This window comes from Hyla sarda, chromosome 6, assembly GCF_029499605.1.
Source record: "Hyla sarda isolate aHylSar1 chromosome 6, aHylSar1.hap1, whole genome shotgun sequence".
Taxonomy (NCBI): domain Eukaryota; kingdom Metazoa; phylum Chordata; class Amphibia; order Anura; family Hylidae; genus Hyla; species Hyla sarda.
Genome location: NC_079194.1, coordinates 256,264,504 through 256,290,014, shown reverse-complemented (window position 1 = coordinate 256,290,014; position 25,511 = coordinate 256,264,504). Strand labels below are relative to the sequence as shown.

The 25,511-nt window shown below is 43.4% G+C and overlaps 1 protein-coding gene across 1 annotated transcript; it reads left to right on the top strand.

Moving 5' to 3' along the window:
• The first annotated feature begins 284 nt into the window (after positions 1–284).
• TM7SF2 (transmembrane 7 superfamily member 2) lies at positions 285–22,576 on the top strand. Its single transcript, XM_056527041.1, has 11 exons — positions 285–480; positions 5,734–5,804; positions 5,898–6,094; positions 7,012–7,066; positions 11,049–11,243; positions 13,171–13,274; positions 14,675–14,794; positions 14,914–15,082; positions 15,747–15,827; positions 19,958–20,080; positions 21,915–22,576. Exons 2-11 carry the CDS (start codon positions 5,747–5,749, stop codon positions 22,073–22,075), a joined length of 1,263 nt encoding a protein of 420 aa, XP_056383016.1. The 5' UTR covers positions 285–480; positions 5,734–5,746; the 3' UTR covers positions 22,076–22,576.
• The last annotated feature ends 2,935 nt before the right edge of the window (positions 22,577–25,511 follow it).

Here is a 25,511-nt window from a genome sequence, read left to right as displayed (position 1 = left end):
GTGGTGACTGTGCCTTTAAGAAGAGTGCAGCGTTTCCACACCAATTGCAAAACTACGACTCCCAGCATGCCCGGACAGCCTTTGGCTGTCCGGACATGCTGGGAGTCGTAGTTTTGCAACAGCTGGAGGCACCCTGGTTAGGAAACACTGCTCTACTACAGGCTGCCGTTCTATTTCACATGCAGTTCATACAGATGACGTAGTAGAAGATCGACAAGTTTCTTATCTTTTCGTAACAGTATTCCCGCCCATAGGCGGAACAACTTATTGCCATGGCAACCCCTAGCCAATCCCGCTCAGACCACGCGCATGGCTCGAGAGTTAGTCGCACTTGATTGGCTGAGGGGAGGCGCGGTCTGTCGATTCCGCTTCCGATTGGCTCTTGCTGCTGGTGACAGTATAGGAAGAGGAGCGATGGGGAGATGATTGTAATTAAAGGGACAGTGACCTGGATTTGTAGTCCCAGGGACAGAGCTGCAGGTAGGTGTGTGTGAGTGATAGAGGCCTGTGGTGTGTAGAATGGTTCTATCAGGTTCTCTTCTTTCTTACATTCTTTCAACCTCGTCCTTTATAATAACCTACAAGGGATAGTGATTATTGAGTAACTTGTGTGCAAAACTACAACTCCCAGCATGCCCAGTGTAGTACTTTTACAGAAGTTGAAGTAGTGCTGGGCGGTATACCGGTTCATACCGAATACCGGTGTATTTTTTATTTAATTTTTAATGATAGGAATTTTTCATATACCACAATACCAGTGATTGTTTACCCTGTTGGGGATGGCGGGCGTACCTGTACGCCTTCTGCCCACTCCCTTCCTATAATGCGGGGCCACGCCTTGGCCCTGCATCATAGTGGGTCAGGCCCGTCACCTATAAAAGGCTGGGACCCGTGGCTAATAGCGCTCAGGACCGATCGCGGTGCCGTGCGCTATTAACCCTTTAGACGCAGTGAAAGCTAATCAGTGCTGGTTAGCTCAGTGGGTGGTTCGGGACCGCCGTGGTGAAATTGCGGCGACCCGAACAGCTGGAGGACTCTAGGAGGGTCCCTACCTTCCTCCTGCGTGTCCGATCGCCGAATGACTGCTCCGTGCCTGAGATCCAGGCAGGAGCAGTCAAGCGGCAGAATCATTGATCAATGTTATCCTATGGGATAACAATGATCAGGGTGTTCAGTGTTATAGCCCCCTATGGGGGTTATAACATGGAGAAAAAAAAGTTCATAAAGATCATTTAACCCTTCCCTAATAAAAGTCAGAATCACCCTCCTTTTCCCATTTTAAAAATTAAGTAAAATTAAAAATTCCCATTTAAGATAAATAAAAATACCGTTAAATACTGTGAAACCACCATAATTTTTAAAGATATATACGTGATATACATTTTTGGTATAACCGCCCAGCACTAAGTTGAAGGGACAGGTTGGCGATCGCCGCGTGACGAACTTCCATGTCTACCGATCCCATCCTGCAGACTGACAGTATTCTAGAAATATTCTTATCCAAACTTCCCCCTAGGTTCTCAGATTTTTATGGACATTCACCCCAAATGTAGTCATTCTAAAAGAATATTGCCGCAGGTCTGATCCAGTGTCCCCTGACCAAATAATCATATGTTTCCGCAGAAATGATTTTGCCAAAGGCTGTCCAGGCATGCTGGGAGTTGTAGTTTTCCCACCTTAGAAACCTTGCTATCTTCCTCTATAATGTATAATTCATCTGTTGAAGTATTAGTCCATCTGTGGCCTCTCATCCTATATGGATCTGATTGGTTATGACTATACGTACGTTATATAGCAAACAGTAAGTGTAGTAAGGCTGTTCTCTTCATTATTTAGTTGGTGTATAACGCGTACCTGTCATGTCACTAAAAAAAGATTATATTTGTAAGGCTACTTTCACTGCCGTTGTGCCCTGTCCAGAACGGCCGATAACCTCTTTTTTTGGCTCAAATCTCTCTGTTCTGCTGCTCACTCATTCTGAAACTGACTGCTCAGGAATAGGCTTGTGCTTGGCAAACACTGAGCACACCCTTACTCACCATGCAATCACTTCCTCCCTGAGTCTGCTGTGCTTGGTCTCTTCAACCAATCAATGCAGGCTGCTCTGTAACTCCCTCCTTTCTGTTTTCATACTGCAGGGCATGGCCGACTCCCCGCAGCGCGCGCACAAAGCGTTCAGAACTAAATGTTCTAACCGCAGGAGAAGGCCAGAACATAGTCACTAGTTAACAAATTTGGCACCATTAAGGCCTTTTTCACACAGCATAATGTCCGTACGGAATTCCACGCACGGACATTCTGCTGCAGCGGAGTCCTATTGATTTCAACAGGATTCTGCTGCACTGTGTACGCGGTGGAATTTCCGCAGCAGATGTTTCTGCCAAGGAAATTCTGTCTATTCTTTCTGCAGATTCAGGAATGCAGTGCCGTTTATGAGACTGCTCATTTCCATCAGTCCTAGTGCCTGTCGGATCATTCAAATGTGGTGAAATGCCCGCCCATATTTTCCAGGTAGCCTATGATAAAAGGCCTTGTTCACATTAGCATTAGGGCCTCTGTTGGGGCCGTCACGCCCCCTCCCATAGACTTGCATAGCGGGGTTGGGGGGTGACGTCACATGGGGGTGGAGTCGTGACGTCACGATACTCCGGCCCTGTGGTCGGCACCCGACAGTTTGTGAGCTGGCAGCGCGGCGTGAAGCTCAAAGAGGTGGGTGCTGAATGCAATACTGCGGGGGTCCTCAGCGGCAGGACCCCCCAGTCAGACATCTTATCCCTTATCCTTTGGATAGGAAATAAGATGTCTTAGGGCCGGAGTACTTCTTTAAGGAGACTTCCAAGCACAGGAATCTGAAACAGGTTGGAGCGCAACGGACACTGCGAGTCCTGACAGACCCCATTCACTTGAATAAGGTCCGTCAGAGATCCTGTAGTTTAATGGAGAATTTTTTTTTATTGTGCACAGAAATCGGACCCCTCCTACATAATATAGACCCAGCCATGGCCACTCACTAAATGTATCTTAAGAGCTCGAAGGTCATGAGCTCTTGGTATCTAGCAGCCTATAGTGCGGTCAGAGTCCCCTCTGATTGTAGATGGCGTTGATATAGTTTTTGTGTTACATCAAAGAAGGAAAGGGCAGAACTCTTTATATCCGGGCTCCCATCTAAACAGGTGAAGACGACACAGCGCCTCTCAACTGATTGCAGGTCGTCAAGGCTGTGTTCACACGCTGCCGATAATTAGCTCATGTGTTATTGCTGTGAAAAAATGTGCGCATTTTACTGCAATGTGCATAATAGCGCGCCATTTTTACCAGTCATTAGTGGAAAAAACAAGGTAATTAGCTGCCGTACCGCTAATTAGCTGCATTGTGTAAACATAGCCCAAATATGAGATTCATTGGGGTTGCCTTTAGTTAATACAATTAATGGAAAATCCCCTTTAAAGGGGTACTTTGCCCCTAGACATCTTATCCCCTATTCAAAGGATAGGGGGTAAGATGCCTGATTGCAGGGGTCCCGCCGCTGGGACCCCCGCGATCTCTCCTGCAGCACCCTGTGTCATCTGCTGCAAGGAGCGAACTTCACTCCGTGCCTGATGATGGGCGATACGGGGGCCGGAGTATTGTGACATCATGGCCCCGCCCCCTTATGATGTCACAGTCCGCCCCCTCAATGCAAGTCTATGGGGGGGGGGGGGGGAGTGGCAACTGTCACGTGCAATGTATTTGACAGGGGGAGGGAGCTCCTTCTGTCTATCTACAGCATCTCTCTTACCGGATCGGCTGTCAGGTTCACAGCAATCAGCTATTTCCATGCATTAAAATAGTTATCAGGGGACAAAACAAATCAGCAAATAAAGTAATAAATAAATAAATAAAAGAAAAAATACATTTTTATAAAATGTTATTGCAAAGGCCTTGTTAATACAGTGACCCCCCGACCTACTATGGCCCCGACATACAATCATTTCAACATACTATGGACTCTCAGAGGCAGCATCAACATATGATGCTTTTGTATGTCGGGGCCATCGCATAAACGGCTATCCGGCAGCGCAGACTGCTTCAGCTGCCACCGGATAGCCGTTTACGGTGCCCCGTGTGGTCCGCTGACGATCACTTACCTGTCCTCGATCCTCCGGCGCGTCCTCTTCGGGATCCCCTTCATCGTCGGCGCTCTCCATCCTAGTCATCACGTCGCTGCGCACGCTGTCCCATCATCCAATAGGAGCGGTGTGCGTAGAGATGTGATGGCGGCGACGGAGAGCGAGGATGCGGGGAAGCAGAGGCCTTGCTGGAGCATCGGGGACACCCCGGGGACAGGGTGACAGCGATGGAAGGCGACATCCAGGGCAGCGGTGACGAGCGGTGACGGTCCGGAGCGGCGGGGACATGTGAGTATAACCTCCAATACCAGTGGTCTTCAACCTGTGGACCTCCAGATGTTGCAAAACTACAACACCCAGGCTGTCCGGGCATGCTGGGTGTTGTAGTTTTGCAACATCTGGAGGTCCGCAGGTTGTAGACTACTGTCCTATACTTTACATTGCAGGATCCCTCAACATACGATGGTTTCAACAAACGATGGTCCATTTGGAACGGATTACTATCGTATGTTGAGGGACCACTGTACTGTGTATCTGCAGTATGTTCGAGGTATCTGCAGCTTTAAAAAAGGGAACCGACGTAAACTGCAGCATCCCCATTCATTTCAATGGCCGAACGGAGTCGCCAAGTGAGTCCATTAGGGACACTTCTTGCTAGTATACGCTAATTTGGACACAGAAGAGCAGCAGACCATAAGCTATTGTGCCAAATTGGCGTAAACAAGCGGGAAGCTTCCCTTATGGACTCACTAGGTGATTTCATATGATTGGGGTCACTACAGTATATGTCAGCATCCTTTTCATCAATGATGGATGTATTGGTTGGGAGCGGGTGCTTATTCCTTAAACATGTTACAGACAGCTGCACGTCACTGCACAGATTCTGGGAAGAAGTGTGATGGATTGGAGAAGTCTTCATAATCCGGGGAGAAAAAAGGGAGCGTGAACTACTCAGATTAGAGAAGGTGTCATTGTGGGTCACTTGATTTAAAGGGGTACTCCGCCCCTGGCATCTTATCCCCTATCCAAAGGATAGGGGATAAGATGTCAGATTGCCGCGGTCCCGCTGCTGGGGACCCCGGAGATCACTGCTGCGGCACCCCGATATCATTACTGCGCAGAGCGAGTTCGCTCTGTGCGTAATGACGGGCGATACAGGGGCCATAGCAGCGTGACGTCATGGCTCCACCCCTCATGACATCACGGCCCGTCCCCTTAATGCAAGTCTATGGCAGGGGGCGTGATGACCGCCACGCCCCCTCCCATAGACTTGTATTGACGTCATCACAAGGGGCGGAGCCGTGACGTAACGATGCTCTGGCCCCTGTATTGCCCGTCATTACGTACAGAGCGATCTCGCTCTGCGCAGTAATGATAGCGCGGTGCTGCAGCAGCGATCCCCGGGGTCCCCAGCAGCGGGACCCTGGCGATCTGACATCTTATCCCCTATCCAAAGGATGTCTAGGGGCGGAGTACCCCTTTAACTGTATGTATACAGATGATGACATATCTAGAAAAAGATGGGTGTCAATGCCAGATAACCGAAATAAGGGCATACTGGTGAACGATGAAAAGGTGCTTGTTTTGGATTTTTGATTGATTAATTTTTTTATTATTATTCTAGTAAATAACAAAAGATGGTGAACAAGATAAAAACTCCACGTACCAAAGAGCTTGAGTTTGGGGGATCCATTGGTAAGAGTGTATGACCCTCTGTAAGAGGATTGCATGACACTGCAGTATTACAGAAATACTTATATTTATATGTCTTCTCTTCCCTGTCTATAGGGGCCATACTGCTATTGGTAGTCCTGCCTGGAACCGTCCTTTACCTCCTTCTCACATGTAGTACAGATGATGCCAGTGTGTTCCAGCTGCCAGGTCCTCTTCCCTCGCTGCAATCTTTGTGGAACCCATTTGCTTTATTGCTGCTGCTCTGCTGGATGACACTGCAGGCGGTGCTATATATGTTGCCTATGGGAGCAGTACGTAATTTGTTTCTTTTATTTTTTTTTTTGGGGGGGGGGGGGCGGCGGTGGTTCTAACAACAATGACAGACACCGTTCTGGTGAATGCTAAATATACTCTCCAATCACAAACCTCAAATTAGGGTCCTGTACTGCTCTTTCTGGAGCTTTAAAGAGTAGCTATCACTAACTTAAATTAGTGAGGCGCGACTTCATCTGAAGCCTGGCCGGGGCTCGCTTCCGCCCGTCTCCTCTCTCTCGTGCAGCTCGCTCGAATTCAATGAATGAGAAGAGAGAGATGCAGGGGGGCGGGGATATTTAAATTTCACGTGCCGCGAAGGAAACAGGCAGAGAGCGAGCACAGTGCGCGCGGCACGCAAAATTTAAATATCCCCGCCCCCCTGCATCTCCCTTTCCTCATTCATGTGAACGCGCATTCCGGAACACGCTGTGCCCGGCCAGCGTTGGTCCGAACGTGAACAACGTTAGGGGGAGAAAAGTAATCCTGAGCCATATAGGGTGACACCTAGTGGCCAGGTTTTCAAATGTAAAAAACACATGTATAACATGATTTATTTTAAATAAAATATATTACAATTGTTTTTCTTTTTACATAATCTATTTAATAAAAATATTTTTTTAATGAGAGTACCCATTTAACAGTCAGTATAGTAGGGATCTGAATGATGGCTAGAGAAAAAACAAATGCAGCACTGATACATAATGGTCTATTCATACTGGCATCTAGATCACCAGTGTCTCCGATTGTTGCCCAATGACACATACATAGAGCAGTGTGGAAATAATATGGATTTGTCTCTCCCCCCCACACACACAGATATTTTTCTTTTTTTTTTCTTTTTTAATTATCATTTGAATTTCTAATAATGTTCTCAATTATATCAAATAATTATATAGCAATGATGTCATTTCAGATTGCTGAAGGAATCACTTTGAGAGATAATACCCGTCTGAAATATAAAATTAATGGTAAGTTGTAAAGGTAACTATAAAGGAGATTTGTCTCCTAGTCAGCAGAAATGGGTTTTAGTCAATATGTTTTGTTCTGCATCTGGGTCTATAAAACTGGATACAAAAGTAGTTTAAAGAGGACCTGTGGCCTGATATATAATCTGTCATTAAAGGAAATCTGTCATCAGTGTCACCTCTACTAACCAGTCGGTACAGACAGACAGTGCAGGTGACACTGATGACAATGGTGTCACCCCAGTGTCCCGTTCCGAGCTGTCGTTCTTCGGCAATCCTCTTCGGTATCTTCAGCTCCGGGCCCGACTTGGAGCATGGGCGGAGCTTAGTGACATCAAACAGCGGGACCCAGCAGAGAACAGCAGCGGTGATGTCACTAAGCCCCACCCATAGTCAGGCCCGGAGGTGAAGTTACCTAAGAGGATTGCCGGAGAACGACCGCATGGAATGGGACCAGGAAAGCACCATTGTCCTCAATGTCACCTGCACTACCTGTCTGTACTGAAAGGTTAGTGCAGGGGATACTGATGTCAGATTTCCTTATGAAGTAGTTATCCAGGAATAGAAAAACAGAGATAATTTCTTTCAAAAATAACTCCACTTCTGTCCCCAGGTTGTGTGTTTAATTACAACTTTGCTCTATTCACTTCAATAGAACTGAGCTGCAGAACCACACCCAACCTGGAGACAGATGCGGCACGGTTTTTGAAAGAAATTAGCTCTGTATTTCTGTTTCTGGATAGTCCCTTTAAATAGCTTACTGTGCCCTGATCACACACCTTTTTACATCTTCTTGATACGACTTCCCGTTACTGAGATATGTGAGTTTATATTTTATCTGACAAATCCAGGAATCAGTCAGATGGGCGTGAACTTAATTTTAATAATGAGTGATGGGCGGGATTATACAGTCATGGGGTGAAAATAATTTACATAGAGGGGTATATATGTGTAATACACACCCACTGACTGTATAATCTCGCCCATCACTTTGTCACCAAACAAAACTTTTAATATATTGTTCCTTATGTAATTATAAGACACTTTGCTATTTACTTGCTGTTAAAATTCTCAACCGTTATATATTTTTAACCCCTTAAGGACCAAGCGTCCTTTCATTTTTTCCTCATCACCTTTTAAAAATCATAACCCTTTAAATTTTGCACCTAAAAAACCATATGATGGCTTTTTTTTTGTGCCACCAATTCTACTTTACCCAAAAATCTACAGGAATGGAAAAAAAAATCATTGCACGACAAAATTGAAGAAAAAACGCCATTTTGTAAATTCTGGGGGCTTCCGTTTCTACTGATATGTAGGTTTGATTTTATGTTACTTCTGGAAAAAATCATAACTATATTCACAAAAACGAATACATTTAAAATTGTCCTGTTCTGACCCCTATAACTTTATTTTTTTTGCATATGGGGCTGTATGAGGACTCATATTTTGCGCTGTGATCTGAAGTTTTAATCGGTACCATTTTTGTTTGGATTGGACTTTTTGATCGCTTTTTGTTCATTTTTATGGTATAAAAAGTGATCAAAAATACACTATTTTGGACTTTGGAATTTTTTTGCGCGTACACCATTGACCGTGCGGTTTATTTTACTATATATTTTTATAGTTCGGACATTTACGCACGCGGCAATACCACATATGTTTATTTTTATTATGTTTATATATTTTTTATATGTAATTTGGGAAAAGGGGTTATGTGTGTGTGTGTTTTTTTAAACTTTGTTTTTAAACTTTTTTTTTTTTTACACTTTTAGTCCCCTTAGGGGACTTTTAGGAGGAATCATTTGATTCCTCATACAGATCAATGTGGTTCCATAAAACCACATTGACCTGTGTGCTCTGCGCTCAAATGATAAAGCCTGGCCCTGCCAGGCTTTATAATTCTCAGCGCAGGAGCCGGCATTGAAGGAGAGGTAAGCCCTCCGGCTACCTCAGCATTAGATCGCTGTGGGGGGGGCGATCCACCAGGGACTGGATAAAGGCACCTTTAGCCGCCACTGTCAGCTTTGACAGCGGCGATGTAAAGGGTTAGTAGCCGGCCGCTGCGATCGCCGCATGTCGGCTATTAACGCCGACCGCAGCTACAGGAGTCGGCTGGGGGACGGCCGGTATGACGCATGTTTGAGGCGGGAGCCTGCGCCATACCCTGTTAACGGCACATGGACGAGTATACACGTCCATGGTCGTTAACAGGTTAATGTGATTGAAAAAATGGCCTCTAGGTGGCTTTGTTATGTTTCCTGCCGCAAGTCAAACAGTTAGTTTGGTCTTCTTCCGGCCTAGTAGGAGACCAAACTCAGGAAGTGCGTGCGGGGCATGGCGAGGCACAGCTCTCGTAGGCTTCAGTGATGTTGCGCCTGCTGGGGAACGCCCACTTTCTCCTGCCGGCAGACATTTTTTTTAAGGACAGAAGGGGTGTTAGGAGTAGTTAGGAAACATAATCTGAGTTAGTTTACAAAATTTGGTTGGATGACAGGTTTTTTTAACCCCTTCCCGACCCAGGACGTACCAGTACCTCCTGGGTCCTCTTCCTTTCTATAATGCGGGGCCACGGCCGGGACCTGTGGCTAATAGCGCACGGCACTGATTGCTGTGCTGCGCGCTACTAACCTTTTAGACGCGGCGTTCAAAGTTGATCGCCACATCTAAAGTGAAAACTAATCAGTGCCGTTTAGCTCAGTGGGCTGCTCGGGACCGCTGCAATTTTACCGCAGTGTCCCGAACAGCTGGAGGACACGAGGAGGGTCCCTTATCTTCCTCCTGGTGTCCGATCGCCGAATGACTGCTCAGTGCATGAGATCCAGGCATAAGCATTCAAGCGGCAGAATCATTGTTATCCTATGAGATAACAATGATCAGTGTAAAAGATCAGTGTGTGCAGTGTTATAGCCCCCTATAGGAGCTATAACATTGCAAAAAAAGTGAAAAAAAAGTTAATAAAGATCATTTAACCCCTTCCCTAATAAAAGTTTGAATCGCTCCCCTTTTCCCATAAAAAAAAATGTAAATAAAAATAAACATGTGGTATTGTCGCGTGCGGAAATGTCCGAATTATAAAAATATATAACTAATTAAACCGCACGGTCAATGGCGTAGGCGCAAACAAATTCAGAAGTCCAAAATAGTGTCTTTTTGGTCACTTTTTATATCATGAAAAAGTGATCAAAAAGTCCAAACAATATAAAAATGATACTGATAAAAACTTCAGATCACGGCGCAAGAAATAAAAAAGTTATAGGGGTCAGAAAATGACAATTTCAAACATATAAATTTTCCTCCATGTAGTTATGATTTTTTCCACAAGTACAACAAAATCAAACCTATATAAGTAGGTATCATTTTAATCGTAAGGACCTACAGAATAAGGAGAAGGTGCGAAAAATGTACTGCGTAGAAACGGAAGCCCCCAAAAGTTAAAAATTTTGTTTTTTCTTCAATTTTGTCGCACAATTATTTTTTTTCCCGTTTTGCCGTACATTTTTGGGTAAAATGACTGATATCATTACAAAGTAGAATTGGTGGCGCAAATAATAAGCCATCATATGGATTTTTAGGCGCAACATTGAAAGAGTTATGATTTTTTAAAGGTAAGGAGGAAAAAATGAAAGTGCAAAAATGGAAAAACCCTGGGTCATGAAGGGGTTAAGTTCCCACCAATCTGATTAATTCCATGAATTGTCAGACTAACTATAACCAACATATCTCTGAACTGTAAGGGTGTATCATAAAGCTTTAAACAGGTGTGTGATCAGGGCACCCCAATCTATTTAATAATATTTTTGGGGCTGGCCACAGCTCCTTTTTAACAATTAAAGGGGTGTTCTAGACATTAACATGAGGGGTAAATAAAGATGACTTGTCAGATCATATGTATTTACTAAATAAAAATGCACACAATATCCAATTTGAGCCAATGTATGTTAACCCCTAGTCAAGTTGTTCTGATTTTTGTGTCTTTTGGCAGCTTTTTATGCGTTCCTGGTAAGTGCCATCCTGGCAGGCGTTGCAGTAATGGTCAAGTTACCCCTTTCTTATGTTTATGACCACTTCATGGAGTTTGCTGTTGCCGCAGCAATCCTGTCTTTGGCTCTCAGCATCTTCCTTTACATCAAGTCCTTGGCAGCACCAGAGTCTGCATTGGCACCAGGTGGCAATTCAGGTAATGTTGCCTTATAGTGTACCTGTCATATCATAGAAAAAAATAATGCTTATACGTGTTACTCACTAGATCATGCAGGTTCTCTTACATGTAATTTTTGTGTCTAGCTTCTGTATTTGGCTCACAAAGCCCTCTGTTCTGCTGCTCACTTATTCTGAATTGCACTGCTCAGGGAGGGGAATATTCTAGGCATGCAACGAGCTCGCCCTCACTCACCGTGCATTCACTTCCTCCCTGAGTCTGCTGACAAGAGTCTGATAGACAGCATAGGAGTGAACACAGGGGAGTACTAGTCCTGTCCTCACTTCCCGTGCTCCAACTAGGACAAAGATGATGCTGCAGCCGGACAGGATTATGTTCTGAATGGTATGGGGACGCCTATTGGCCTTTAATTATAGGCCATGATTTCTATAAGAAAGGTTAATGTTTTGCCAAGATATATAAGGCACACAAAAATCTGACAGTGCCCATTTAACCCTAAAGAATGAGAATGGAAAGAACATAATCACACAGCAGACCTGTCACACAGCTAAAACACATTAAAGGGGTACATTTTATCCCCTATCCTTATATAGGGGATAAGATGTCTAGGGGCGGAGTACCCTATGTTCACATGTGGAATTGGAATATTGTGGCAGAATTTATAGGTTCTCAGAACACACAATTCTGCCAAAATCCAAGCCCCATTGACTTCAATGGGATTCCGCTATGGATTTCTGCAAAATATAAGACTGCGCATGTATATATATTTTTTTGCGGAATGCAGAAATTGGAATTTCCGCGGCAGAATCCCTGCAGTGGAAATTCCGCTGTCCGAATGAGACTGTGGAATCCCATTGAAATCAGTGGGGAGTAAATATTCGAGGAATTCTTCACAGAAATTCCACCTTGTGAACATGGCTTCAAGGGAAATCTGTCAAGACATTCCTGCTGCCTGAACCAAGGGTTAAATACTTCAGTCTCTTTGTCTAATGTACGGCACACGCACATATAAACTACATGTAATAAACCATTTCTTTCTTAGTTTTTGCAAAATGATTTACTAGATCCTATGGTCACAAGAAAGTATTTTCAAGACGACAATTGAACAGCAGCAGAGATTATTTTTAAGATTACGGAGTATTGTTCCTAAGGGGGACCAGATCTTCCAAAGGGGGACCAGGCGTTTTTTCTGGCATTTTTTTAATACCTAAAGACGCAGGACAAAAAAATCAAGTGGAGACTTAGCCTAAGGAGGATCCAGGGAAAGTGGAAGCCAACCTCAGCATTAGATTCATTAACTCTTAACTTTCCAGACTCTAACCGTGTTTCCCAACCAGGGTGCCTTCAGTTGTTGCAAAACTACAACTTCCGGCATGTTGGGAGTTGTAGTTTTGCAACAGCTGGAGGCACCCTGGTTGGGAAACACTTCTCTAAAATAAAGTGAGTCCCATAAATCCTCCTCCCATCATGCCTGGGAAAACAGATGAATTATGTAGAATATATATTGCCTGATTCTTCCAGAATATTGTACCTGTCGTGATCTTGATACATTTTTTATTCCTCCCAGCTCCTATCATGATAGACCACCCCCTGCCTTTATTTTTATAATTTTTTTAGTTTTCTTCCTTGATATTGTGCTACATATTCTGCTCAGTCTCAGTCAGCTCCATAGACTGGGAAGGGGCATTACCCAGTATGTGTCACCTCATCTGAAGCGATGCTGGGGAGAACTTCTGTCCTCTCTCTCTGCTATGTTGTTCTGAACATACAGCCTAGAGCTGTACATTGGTGATGAGCTGTGATTGGCTGAGACAGCTCCCTCCCCAGCTCTGAACTCTAACTGAACTCTACTCCTGGAACCAATTAATATTGTAACTTGAGGGACCACTGTATTTGTTTAACAATTTTATTTTCATCCTTTAATTTTATTTTTAATTTTTTTTAGGAAATCCCTTATATGACTTTTTCATTGGGCATGAACTGAACCCTCGTATTGGCTCATTTGACCTGAAGTATTTTTGTGAACTTCGTCCCGGACTCATCGGTTGGGTGAGAATTCTTTCAGTAACCTTGGTGTCAGACTGAGTTATCATTTGGAGCTTGTAGTTATAGAACAACTGACCTGGAAAGTCCTTTTTTAGTAGCTACTTTCTACATAGACCCTGATGCAAAAAATATATATATAAACCCTATACTTGTCTTCCTCTGCTGAAGCTGATTCCATTGCACACAGCCAACGCCTGCCCAGCCAATCAGTGGCCGTGTCAGTGTCCCACCTCAGCCGCTGATTGGCTGAGCAGGCAGTGCACGTGTTGACCACAAACAGAAGAATTGCTTTGCAATGGGACCAGCTCCGGTAGAATGGGGGCGGTTTTACACCAGGCTGAACACATTTGTAGTAAAAAAAAAAAAAAGTACACAAAATCCCCTTTTATCAAAATAGTGCTCGATAATAATCCATATCCAGTAGTGTCCATAGAACAGAAGGGTCCCCATAATGTGGTTCCCATCTGGTACTGGTTGCTAGAGATGAACGAACTTACAGTAAATTCGATTCGTCACGAACTTCTCGGCTCGGCAGTTGATGACTTATCCTGCATAAATTAGTTCAGCTTTCAGGTGCTCCGGTGGGCTGGAAAAGGTGGATACAGTCCTAGGAGACTCTTTCCTAGGACTGTATCCACCTTTTCCAGCCCACCGGAGCACCTGAAAGCTGAACTAATTTACGCAGGATAAGTCATCAACTGCCGAGCCGAGAAGTTTGTGACAAATCGAATTTACTGAAAGTTCGCTCATCTCTACTGGTTGCCTTCACACACCTAACCACCTTGGACAGAAAGACCTCATTTCAATTTACCTACAATCTCCTTTCCATTATTGTTGGGTTGATTTCCCATCATTAACTGATTTGATCTACAAAAGTTATTTTAGTTTAAAGGGGTACTCCGCGGGAAAAAAAAAATGTTTAATCAACTGGTGCCAGAAAGTTAAACAGATTTGTAAATTACTTCTATTAAAAAATCTCAGTCCTTCCAGTACTTATTAGCTGCTGAATACTACAGAGGAAATTCTTTTCTTTTTGGAACACAGTGCTCTCTGCTGTCACCTCTGTCCATTTTAGGAACTGTCCAGAGCAGTATATGTTTGCTATGGGGATTTTCGTCTACTCTGGACAGTTCTTAAAATGGACAGAGATGTCAGCAGAGAGCACTGTGCTCGTGATGTCAGCAGACAGCTCTGTGTTCCAAAAAGAAAATAATTTCCTCTGTAGTATTCAGCAGCTAACAAGTACTGGAAGGATTAAGATTTTTTTTTTATAGAAGTAATTTACAAATCTGTTTAACTTTCTGGCACCAGTTGATAAAAAAAAAAAAACTTTTCCACTAGAGTACCCCTTTAACCCGTTAGGAATTTAGTTTACTCCTCTGACACTTTATGTTCCTTTCCAGTGTTTGATCAACCTGTGCTTCCTGATGAAGGATATTGAGCTCCGTGGCTCCCCCTCCCTCTCCGTGATTTTGGTGTGTGGATTCCAGGCTCTTTACGTCGTTGACGCTCTATGGCACGAGGTCAGCATCACTTGTTATATCATTTTGTCATGTTTCTATACAGACCATAACTGATGGCAGCAAAGTAGGAAGCTTCTTGTGTGTGTTCACCCAAATGATGTTATGTTTTCTGTCACTAGGAAGCAATTCTCACCACCATGGATATTGTACATGATGGATTTGGTTTCATGTTGGCTTTTGGGGATCTGTGCTGGGTCCCATTCACATATTCACTACAAGCGTACTTCTTAGTCCGCCATCCCCAGGAATTGAGCACTCTGGCTGCCTTTGGCATTGTCCTTCTCAATGGTATGAACACCTTTTTCCTTCCTAGAAAGTTCTATTATGATGTCTCACATTGTCATGTTTCACTGATGATTGATATTAACCCATTGGTGCCATGTGTCTTACATTTAAAGCACTGGCACTAGGTGTTTTTAAGCATTACTGACAATTCTAAAAAAAAAATTTGTACATGCCACATGAACACATCAGCGGTCCTGATGGGCGCTGAGACTCCAACCAATCCCTAGATATAGCTATGAGAAACGTGTAGCTATATTCCTCATTTCCCAGCTTCCCAAAGGTCGCACTCACTGCAATTAGACACTTAACTTGTGGATAGGGGATACGGTTGTATCGCTGGAATACCCCTTTAAATTGATGCCTAAACTGTAGAATTTCACATTGTACGTTTCTTTAGGTTTGGGTTACTTTTTTTGCATACCTTTTATCTACACAAATACAATAAAACCTCTCCACCTCTTTGAGAAGACCACCCCTTATTCAGACTAGATTTTGTGCCCTGGATTTTCAGTCCACCATATATTATGCATAGTGGCCATCTTTCAAAGAAGATCACCCCCCCCCCCCCCCCACATAGAAAAGCAGTTTTGAATGGTCTTCTCAAAGAGGTTTTACTGTATTCGGTTTTATTCGCTTTGATCTAATTCAGTTCCTTACATTCTGGCAGCTCTTGGATACATCATTTTCCGAGGGTCTAACTCACAGAAAAATGCTTTCCGAAGAAATCCTTCAGATCCAAGTGTGGCTGGTAAGAGAAGAAAAAAGAATGTCTAATACAGTGTTTCCCAACCAGCGTGCCTCCAGATGTTGCAAAACTACAACTCCCATCCTGCCTGGACAGCCTTTGGCAGTCCAGGCATGCTGGGAGTTGTAGTTTTGCAACACCTGGAGGCACCGTGGTTGGGAAACACTGGTCTAATATATATCTTTTGTCCAGTCTTTTTTTTGCTTTAAAGAGAAATGCAGGAAGCGAACAGTGCTGACTGAGTCCACCTTACAGTCTGTTCGCTTTGTTTCTTTAAGTGTACCTCTAATGAAAGTTTGACAAATGACTCATGTATGTATCGTGCATGTATTTCAAATTCGGTGCCTACCGTATATACTCGAGTGTAAGCCGAGGCCCCTAATTTTACCCCAAAAACCCAGGAAAAGTTATTGACTCGACTATAAGCCTAGGGTGGGAAATACATCATCCCCTCCCATGTCATCATCCCCCCCCCCTTCATCATCACCGCCTGTCAACCCCTTCATCAGTGGTCTTCAACCTGCGGACCTCCAGATGTTGCAAAACTAAAACTCGCAGCATGCCCGGACAGCCATCGGCTGTCTGGGCATGCTAGGTGTTGTAGTTTTGAAACCTCTGGAGGTCCGCAGGTTGAAGACCACTGCGGCCTTCGTCATCATCCACCCCCCCCCCCCCCTTTTGTTTTGTACTCGCCTCCCCTCGGCGGGAAGTTAGGGTGAGCTGGTCCAGGCCATCTATGCTGCAGGGACCGTCCGGTGGGGAGGGTTAGTCGTTGCAGGCTGTCCATTTTCAGTGCGGGGGGGGGGGCCTCTTCTCCGCGCTTCGGGCCCAGCCCCAGACTAGTGACGTTGCCTTGACAATGACACACAGGGACGTTGCGCATGAACTGGGAGTTGTAGTTTTGCAACATCTGGAGGTCTACAGGTTGAAGACCACTGATGAAGGGATTGACAGGCGGAGAGTTCACTCGAGTACAAGCCGAGGGGGGGGCGTTTTCAGCACGAAAAATTGTGCTGAAAAACTCTGCTTATACTCGAGTATATACGGTAAATTCTAGCGCATATTGCTTGTCTATGAGACAGAGCTTCCTGCTCCGTGTCTAGTGCGCAACCCAGCATAATTCTGTTTTACGGCACTGGGTCTGGAGACAGCTGCTATAGAGACGAAGTGGGAAGCACCTTCTTACAATGCAGGCGGGGCGCGGGAGAAGGGTGCCCTCTTCAGTAAGATTGTAGGCGTGCCAGAGCATGTATTTATACAGATCCCGTTAAAGGGGTATTCCAGGAAAAAACTTTTATATATAATATATATATATATATATATATATATATATATATATATATATATATATATATAACTGGCTCCAGAAAGTTAAACAGATTTGTAAATTACTTCTATTAAAAAATCTTAATCCTTTCAGTACTTATGAGCTGCTGAAGTTAAGGTTGTTCTTTTCTGTCTAAATCCTCTCTGATGACACCTGTCTCAGGAAACGCCCAGTTTAGAAGCAAATCCCCATAGCAAACCTCTTATAAACTGGGCGTTTCCCGAGACAGGTGTCATCAGAGAGGATTTAGACAGAAAATAACAACCTTAACTTCAGAAGCTCATAAGTACTGAAAGGATTAAGATTTTTTAATAGAAGTAATTTACAAATCTGTTTAACTTTCTGGAGCCAGTTGATATATATATATATATATATATATAAAAGTTTTTTCCTGGATAACCCCTTTAAACTCCTTCATAGTTCATATGCAGTAAGCTTTGCGTATAGGCTGCAAGTTAACACACTACAGTTCTGTGAAGGGGCACAGGGCATGCGGAGCTCTATCATAAAAACAGATCTCTTTCCCTAGGGTCTGTTCCTATAGGGTATAGTCAATTTTCTGTGACTGTTTCATTCGCTTGAACTGAGCCTGCAGCCAATCACTACCCACAAACGTGACTTCTGTAGCCAATGATTATCAGCAGCAGTCACATGCCCCATACCAGTAAGGATTAGGACAGTGATAGAACAGGATCAATTGAGAATTTAGTTATTTGTTTTAATCTTTAGGCAATAAAAATGTAATTGCCAGACAACTTCTTTTAACCCCTTAGTCATCAAGCCAATTTGGGCCTTGCTGCTCAAACCATATTTTTTCATTGTCGCATTGTAACAGCTAACTTGCTATAGCTGCAAAAGGGCTTAATTTTTGTGGAACAAGTTGTACTTTTTAATTAAACCATTTTGGGGTTCATATAACTTGATAAATAGTTTTTTTTGGGGGGGAATGAAGAAAAAAATTATTTTTTTTTAAATAAAATTATTCTATTGTATGGGACAGTTTGATTTACAGCGATACCAAATTAGTATAGGTTTAATAGTTTGGCAAAATATAAACTTTTTTTGTGTGTATGTTTTACTGGTATCAACCTTTTTTTATTGTTTGTTTATTTTTTTACATTATTTTATTAAACTTTATTTTCGCCTAGTCCCACTAGTATAATTCACTACTACTGTAGTGCAGAGTATTATGCATGTCAACACTATGCTGACAGGCAATCTATACAGCCACGGCTGTATACAGGCTTTTCCATACAGGCTTTGGGTCCTTCAAAAGGACCCCAGCTGACATGGTGATTGGTCTACATGTTGTCCCCAGGCTGCAGATTAGGTAGAACACTTTAGTCCCTTACATGTCACGATCATGTTTTGATTGCGGCATGTAATGGGTGAAACCACCTGAAACAGCTGTGATTCTGTCAGCGTGGCTCCCACGATCCTGGGAAAGAGCAATCAGGATGCTGCCGTCTAAAGATGTCAGCCAGGCATAAGGCCCTCTTAGTGACAGTTTATAGACGATAGGCAGTCACTAAGGGGTTAAAATGGTAGAAGATAAATTAGTTTTCTAGGCTTAGGCTTCATGCAGCCTTTTTGTAACCAAGATAGTAGCTGGAACATTCCAGTCAGTCCATAGTGATCCGTATATCAGTCATAGGTACATGTTACCTTTAAGGGACTGTCACGTGACTTTGAAGTTGTACTTGTATGACTCGTATCTCCATGTCTTGAAGTTTGTGCATTTAGCGTTATAAAACTTTCCAGTACCGAAAGACTACATGCAAAAATATCCAGGTGAGAACTGTATGCTTTGTATTCTGATGGTAGATGAATAGGTGTATCTGCTAAAGAGAGATGACAAATGACCTGAATACGTAGGTGAACAATGCTTTATACCATTTGGAGATCATATGCATTCAGGTGTAAAAGGGGTACTCCGGGGAAAACTTTTTTTTTTTTAAATCCACTGGTGCCAAAAATGTAAACAGATTTGTAAATTACTTCTATTAAAAAATCTTAATTCTTCCTGTACTTATTAGCTGCTGAATACTACAGTGGAAATTCTTTTTTTGAAACACAGAGCTGTCTGCTGACATCACGAGCACAGTGCTCTCTGCTGACATCTCTGTCCAATTTAGGATCTTTCCAGAGTAAAAAGAAATCACCATAGCAAACATATGCTGCTCTGGACAGTACCCAAAATGGACAGAGATGTCAGCAGAGAGCACTGTGCTCGTGATGTCAGCAGACAGCTCTGTGTTTCAAAAAGAAAAGAATTTCCTCTGTACCATTCAGCAGCTAATAAGTACTGGAAGGATTAAGATTTTTTAATAGAAGTCATTTACAAATCTGTTTAACATTCTGGCACCAGTTGCTTTTTTTTTTTTTTTTTTTTCACCGGAGTACTCCTTTAAGGGTGTAGCGCATCCACAGCATTTTTTTCTGTGCTACGGGAAATCCACTGTGGATTCTGCTATGAGGGCTACCCCGCCGTATCCTTGTGTGTGCAGTAAGGTTTAGTTTGCAGCCAACCATTGGACTTGGTGGTCATGTAAAAGCGCATGTGCACGTGACCACTGATTGGCTGCAGGTTCCTGGGCACAGTGTTGTGGGGTGTTGTCAGGACACCCTAGAGCCATGGTGGTACTGGACAGTGGATGGAAGGGGAGCCTATATTTTAAACCTCTCCCTCCATCCCCTACTGCTGGGCAGTTTATTAGCCTGCAAAACTCCTTTTAGGCAAGCTAGATAATGAATAATGGTTGCCTGTTTTGTATTGCACTGACAGCACTTCTTCTATGAATTTTAGGGCTAGAAACCATCCCAACCGCAACAGGAAAGCGACTTCTTGTATCCGGATGGTGGGGTCTTGTTCGTCACCCAAATTACCTTGGAGATTTAATTATGGCTCTGGCCTGGTCACTACCATGCGGTGAGTCCCTGTCATACTAAAAAAAACTCACATAATAGAACATGTATTGGATTGAAGTCTTCTTTTAAAAAGTGAGCAGTAGATTAGTTTGACTGCACTACTATGACTTCACAACACCACGCGTACAATGCATTCAGAAAGTCTTCCGACCCTTTCACTTTTCCTTCTGTTTGAAAAAAAATTTCCCCCCCATCATTCCGCACTCAAAACTCCAAAATGAGAATTCGACAACAGAATTTTATGCTAAGAAAATGTTTGCACTTATATTAAAAAGGAGTAACTAAAATTTCACATGGACAAAAATATTCAGACCCTTTGTTAGGACAAAAGAAAACGATGATCCAGCACTTGGAAATGATAGCTTTATTGAAGATCACTTGACACCGTTAAAACCGACCATACCATCAGACACGTTTCGAGCGCATGCGCTCGAAACGCGTTTGATGGTATGGTCGGTTTTAACGGTGTCAAGTGATCTTCAATAAAGCTATCGTTTCCAAGTGCTGGATCGTAGTTTTCTTTTGCATACTGTGTGCCTTGCCAGACACAGATCCGTGCACTACATTCAAGTGGTGAGCTGGATTCCTTTTCTACCCTTTGTTAGGACCCCTGGAATTTAGCTCTAGTCTGCTCCCATTTCTCTTGATCATCTTTGAGGTGTTCCTGCACCTTTTATGAGAGGCACCTATGGTAAATTCAGATCATTTGATCTATATAAGGTCTGACAATGCATATCAGTGCAAAAAACAAGCAATGAGGTGGAAAGAACTACATGTAGAGCTCAGAGACAGGATTGTGTGGAAATTAAAGGGTCTGAAAAACTTTGATTGCATTGTATAGTGCCAAGTGCCCATTGGGAGGAAGCAGCGGCTTTTTACCTTCTTACGGCAATACACATGACTGCTCAGCCGATGTGTTTGACAGAGTAGGGTGAAAACTGACCTGCATGAGCATAACTATCTAGTTTAGTTGCAAGCAAAAGTGTCTATAGTCCAGCTCACTCCCTCAGCCCGTCGCGCCAAGACCGGCGTGGGCAGCACTGACTGGAATCAACGAACAAAGGCAAGGTGTCCAGCGCGAGTATCAGAAAGCAGGATGTTTATTCCAATAAAAGCTACAGAGACCAGGAGAACATGACAGGGTGACGCGTTTCGGTCCTAAGAACGGACCTTAGTCATAGGTATGACTAAGGTCCAGTCTTAGGACCGAAATGCGTCACCCTGTCATGTTCTCATGGTCTTTGTAGCTTTTATTGGAATAAACATCCTGCTTTCTGATACTCGCGCTGGACACCTTGCCTTTATCTAGTTTAGTGTTTCCCAACCAGGATACCTCCAGTCCAAACTAAAATTCCCAGCATGTCTTTCGGGCATGCTGGGAGTTCAAGTTTTGCAACAGCTGGAGGCTCCCTGGTGGGGAAACACTGATCTAGCTGTACGGGCAGCTTAAAGGATGTGATCTTTAGGCTATGAAGGAATTTCGGCAGCAGCAGAGTCCCATTAATCTCGCTGTTCTAGCTGGAAATTACTGTCACGGAAATTCAGATTCTGGTGTCCGCAGGATAGACGTGTATTCTTTCTGCGGACCCTGTACAGAAATGCATTTCCGATTGGTCCTAGTATTAGCATGTTCTGCCGGCGCTCCGATGTCCGCACAGATATTTTCGGTGTGGACATTCCCCCATGTGAACATAGTCTTACACTGAAATGTATAATCTAGAAGCCAAGGGTTAGTTACCACTTTACAAATACGTCTGGGTCCTACTTTTGAGCATTCGGGGCTTTTCCTGTACATTTTAACAATGTTTTACATATAATCTTATTGTCTCCCACAGGTCTCAGTCATATCTTACCCTATTTCTATGTTCTTTATTTCACTGGTCTCCTGGTTCACCGTGAGGCAAGAGATGAGCACCAGTGTCTGAAGAAGTATGGACTAGCCTGGCAGGAATACTGCAGAAGGGTTCCTTACAGGATATTCCCATATATCTATTGATTCATCCATCCACCATTGGGCACTGAACTAGAAAAGAAAACAGACACTGACTACTGTTTGCCAAGATGTACAATGTTGTAACATTCATTATGGAAGAAAAGTTTGATCTTATATGGGGGAGGGGGAATGGCTTTGGCTGCATTCAAATGATGTTCTTTCTTAGATTACTTACAGTTTACCACTGCTGTGTAATGGTAGTTCTTCAAATGATGGGTACGTTGATTTTAAACAATTTGCTGACTTTCATTTTTTTTTTATTTAAACTGAAGTGACCTCATGTATAGTCAGTAGCTTTACAGGATAATTTACAGAAACGTCTGCAACTGTCCTGAGTGGAGCTTATAGAAACTCATGTGTTTGGCAACAGAACAACCATATTCAGACGGACTGACATGGATTTCAGCAACTAATAATTAATGCAGCCCTAAAGGGGTTGTCTGGTGTTTAATGTTTTTGGCCTGATGGGATTTAAAAAAATAAAAAATAAAAAAAACCTTTACTCACTGACCCAATCCCCCCGCCACTGCTGTACTATCCGTTTAGCCAATCAGTGGCTGCTTTCCCATATAGAGGTAGAGACGCAGTGGGTACCGGACACTACTAGAACAGCAGTTGTGGGAGGATTGGACAGAGGACACAAAGAAAAAAATGGCTCTGAGCAGGTTCTGTATATTTGGGGCCAAGAACAGGATCAAAGCAGGTTTAATCCTTTCTAAAAGCTGATGGGATGTGATTCAGATCACAGTACAAAATATACAGCTCCCGTGCTGAGCCGTACTAAGGCTGCCTATATCTCAAATAATACCTGTTTATTGATCTGTACTATTATCCCCTTACACCCTTCCCTTCAATTCCCTGGTTGGACTTGATGGACGTATGTCTTTTTTCAACCGTACTAACTATGTAACGCATTTCACTGGAGGGCAATTTGTAAAAAAAAAAAAAAAAAAAAATGAATAAAAACCTTTTTTTTTAAACAAATTTTGGCATCAGTTTGACTGTATCTACACCTTAACCCCATAAGGACGCAAGTTTTTTCCGTTTTTGCATTTTAATTTTTTTCCTCATCACCTTCTAAAAATCATAACGCTTTCAATTTTACACATAAAATTCCATATTATGGCTTATTTTTTGCGCCACCAATTCTACTTTGCAGTGACATTAGTCTTTTTACCGAAAAAGCCACGGCTAAACAGAAAAAGTTAAATTGTGCGACAAAATTGAAGAAAAAAAAAGGCCTTTTGTAACGTTTGGAGGCTTCACCACATCAGTGGCTTTATCAAGGAATAGGGGCAAATGGCCATTTGCCCCTAGTCCTTGATAAAGCCACTGATGTGGTGAAACGTAGGACGGGCCATGTGTCAGTGATTTAAAAAAATTTCCACCACACTCTAAGAACAGTCAAATTAGGAAGTGGACTGCAGCCACATTACCTTCTAGTATGTAAATACGTAGCACCAGCAGTTGTCTGATTGCACATATACAATGCACTACTGTAGTGCAGGGTATTATGCCAGGCAATCTATACAGCCATGCCAGGGGCACAACTGTATGTAAGCACATCCATGGCAGACCTGGGAGCCTCTGTTGGACCCTGGTGATCATATCGCCGGGCTGCTCATGAGCCTCACAATATGTTACATGCTATGATCATGCCTGGACCGTGGCATGTAACAGGTTAAACTGACTGCTGGCAGTGATCGCAGGGCTCCAGCTGTCAGTGTGATCCCGGCACCAAGGCCCAGCCTGGTCAGTAGAACAGCAGCCTGGCCTAAAGCCCATTAGTGACATTTTGTAGTGAATTTGGGATTACGTTTTTACGTTAAACATATTTAAGAATATTTTTCTACATTTTCCATGTTACTGTCTATATTATAAAACTAATTTTCATTCTAGCAACTAGACCTAATAAGGTGACACTTCCTTCCAGCAGTGTCCTCCTTATCACAGACAGGATTACAATGACACTTTTATATAGATAAGACAGGATCAGGCCATTAAACAATAGACGATCGTCACATCTCACCTCCCTGGCTGCGCTCATAATAATGTACAAAAAAATTACAAATAAAAACAATGTTTCACCATCTGATTCTGAAAAAGGAAAAAACACAGGGGACACATTCCCTTTTAAAGGTTTTGTCCACCTTTCCAAGGTTTTTTTCTTTCTTTATGCATATAAAATGTAAGATAATCAACTTTACCTTGTGTCTTTATTAAAGGGGTACTCCGGTGGTCAACAAGTTTTTCCGTTTTTGACTTACCCTATTTGTTTTGTTTCATTTCTATTCTTGTTGTTTAGCCTATTCTATTTCCGTTCTTTGTTGTCTTTTTATCCCCCACTTTGTTTTCCTATATTTGCTTCTATTTCCTGTTTCTTGCTGTGCTGAAAACTACAAATCCCAGCATTCCACATGCCTTGCTGGTTTGGGGCGGCTCCTTTTTGTTTGTTTGTTCCGCCCTTTACCCACCCTACTATTTTCCCGGGTCAGCCCCCTTATACACAGCACACTAATATAAATCAGCCCTGGTTGGGATACACTGGCATACACACACAAAAGGGACTACAACTCCCAGCATGTGTCATTCAGGAGTCTTCAGTATAACACCAGCATGCTGCCTCTGTAGTCTCCTGGGGGTTGCAGTTCACCACTCCTCTGTAGGGCATACACCAGTGTTTCCCAACCAGGGTGCCTCCAGCTGTTGCAAAACTAAAACTGCCAGCATGCCCTCACAGCCTTTGGGCATGCTAGGAGTTGTAGTTTTGCAACAGCTGGAGGCACACTGGTTGGGAAACACTGGTGTAACATGATGTGTATGCTGAATAGTCTAGAACCGTGTTTCCCAACCAGTGTGCCTCCAGCTGTTGCAAATCTACAACTCCCAGCATGCCCAAAGTCTGTCAGTGCATGCTGGGAGTTGTAGTTTTGCAACAGCTGGAGGCACACTAGTTTGTAAACACTAGCATACACACAAACAGGGACTACAACTCCCAGCATGTGTCATTCAGGAATCCCCCCCTCCCCCTTCACATATAGGGGGAGATTTACCAAAACCTGTGCAGAGGAAAACTTGCCCAGTTGCCCCTAGCAACCAATCAGCTTGCTGCTTTCATTTTTATGAAGGCGTGTGAAAAATGAAAGAAGCTATTTGATTGGTTGCTATGGGCAACTGGGCAAGTTTTCCTCTGCACAGGTTTTGGTAAATCTCCCCCATAGAGATCATCCCCAGTATGAGATTTATTCCCCTGCAGTCCATGTATCCCCAGCCCGTGCACCTTCTCACCCTCCCCTTCAGATAACATTTATCTTCTCTGTGTTTCTTCTCCTGTGCAGACCTGCGTCCTTAGAATACAGAGCAGGGGGAGGGGAGGAGCTGTGTACTCAGCTGGATGAGATGAGGGGGCGTGGCTTATTCCTCTCATGCAAACAGAAAA

What these genes read in the sequence shown, in the direction of transcription:
- TM7SF2 (XM_056527041.1), top strand. Translation starts at nt 5,747, where the DNA reads ATGGTGAACAAGATAAAAACTCCACGTACCAAAGAGCTTGAGTTTGGG. An exon ending in ATATGTTGCCTATGGGAGCA is followed by an intron (nt 6,095 to 7,011) that starts GTACGTAATTTG and finishes ATGTCATTTCAG; the next exon opens with ATTGCTGAAGGAATCACTTT. An exon ending in TTCAGATCCAAGTGTGGCTG is followed by an intron (nt 15,828 to 19,957) that starts GTAAGAGAAGAA and finishes TATGAATTTTAG; the next exon opens with GGCTAGAAACCATCCCAACC.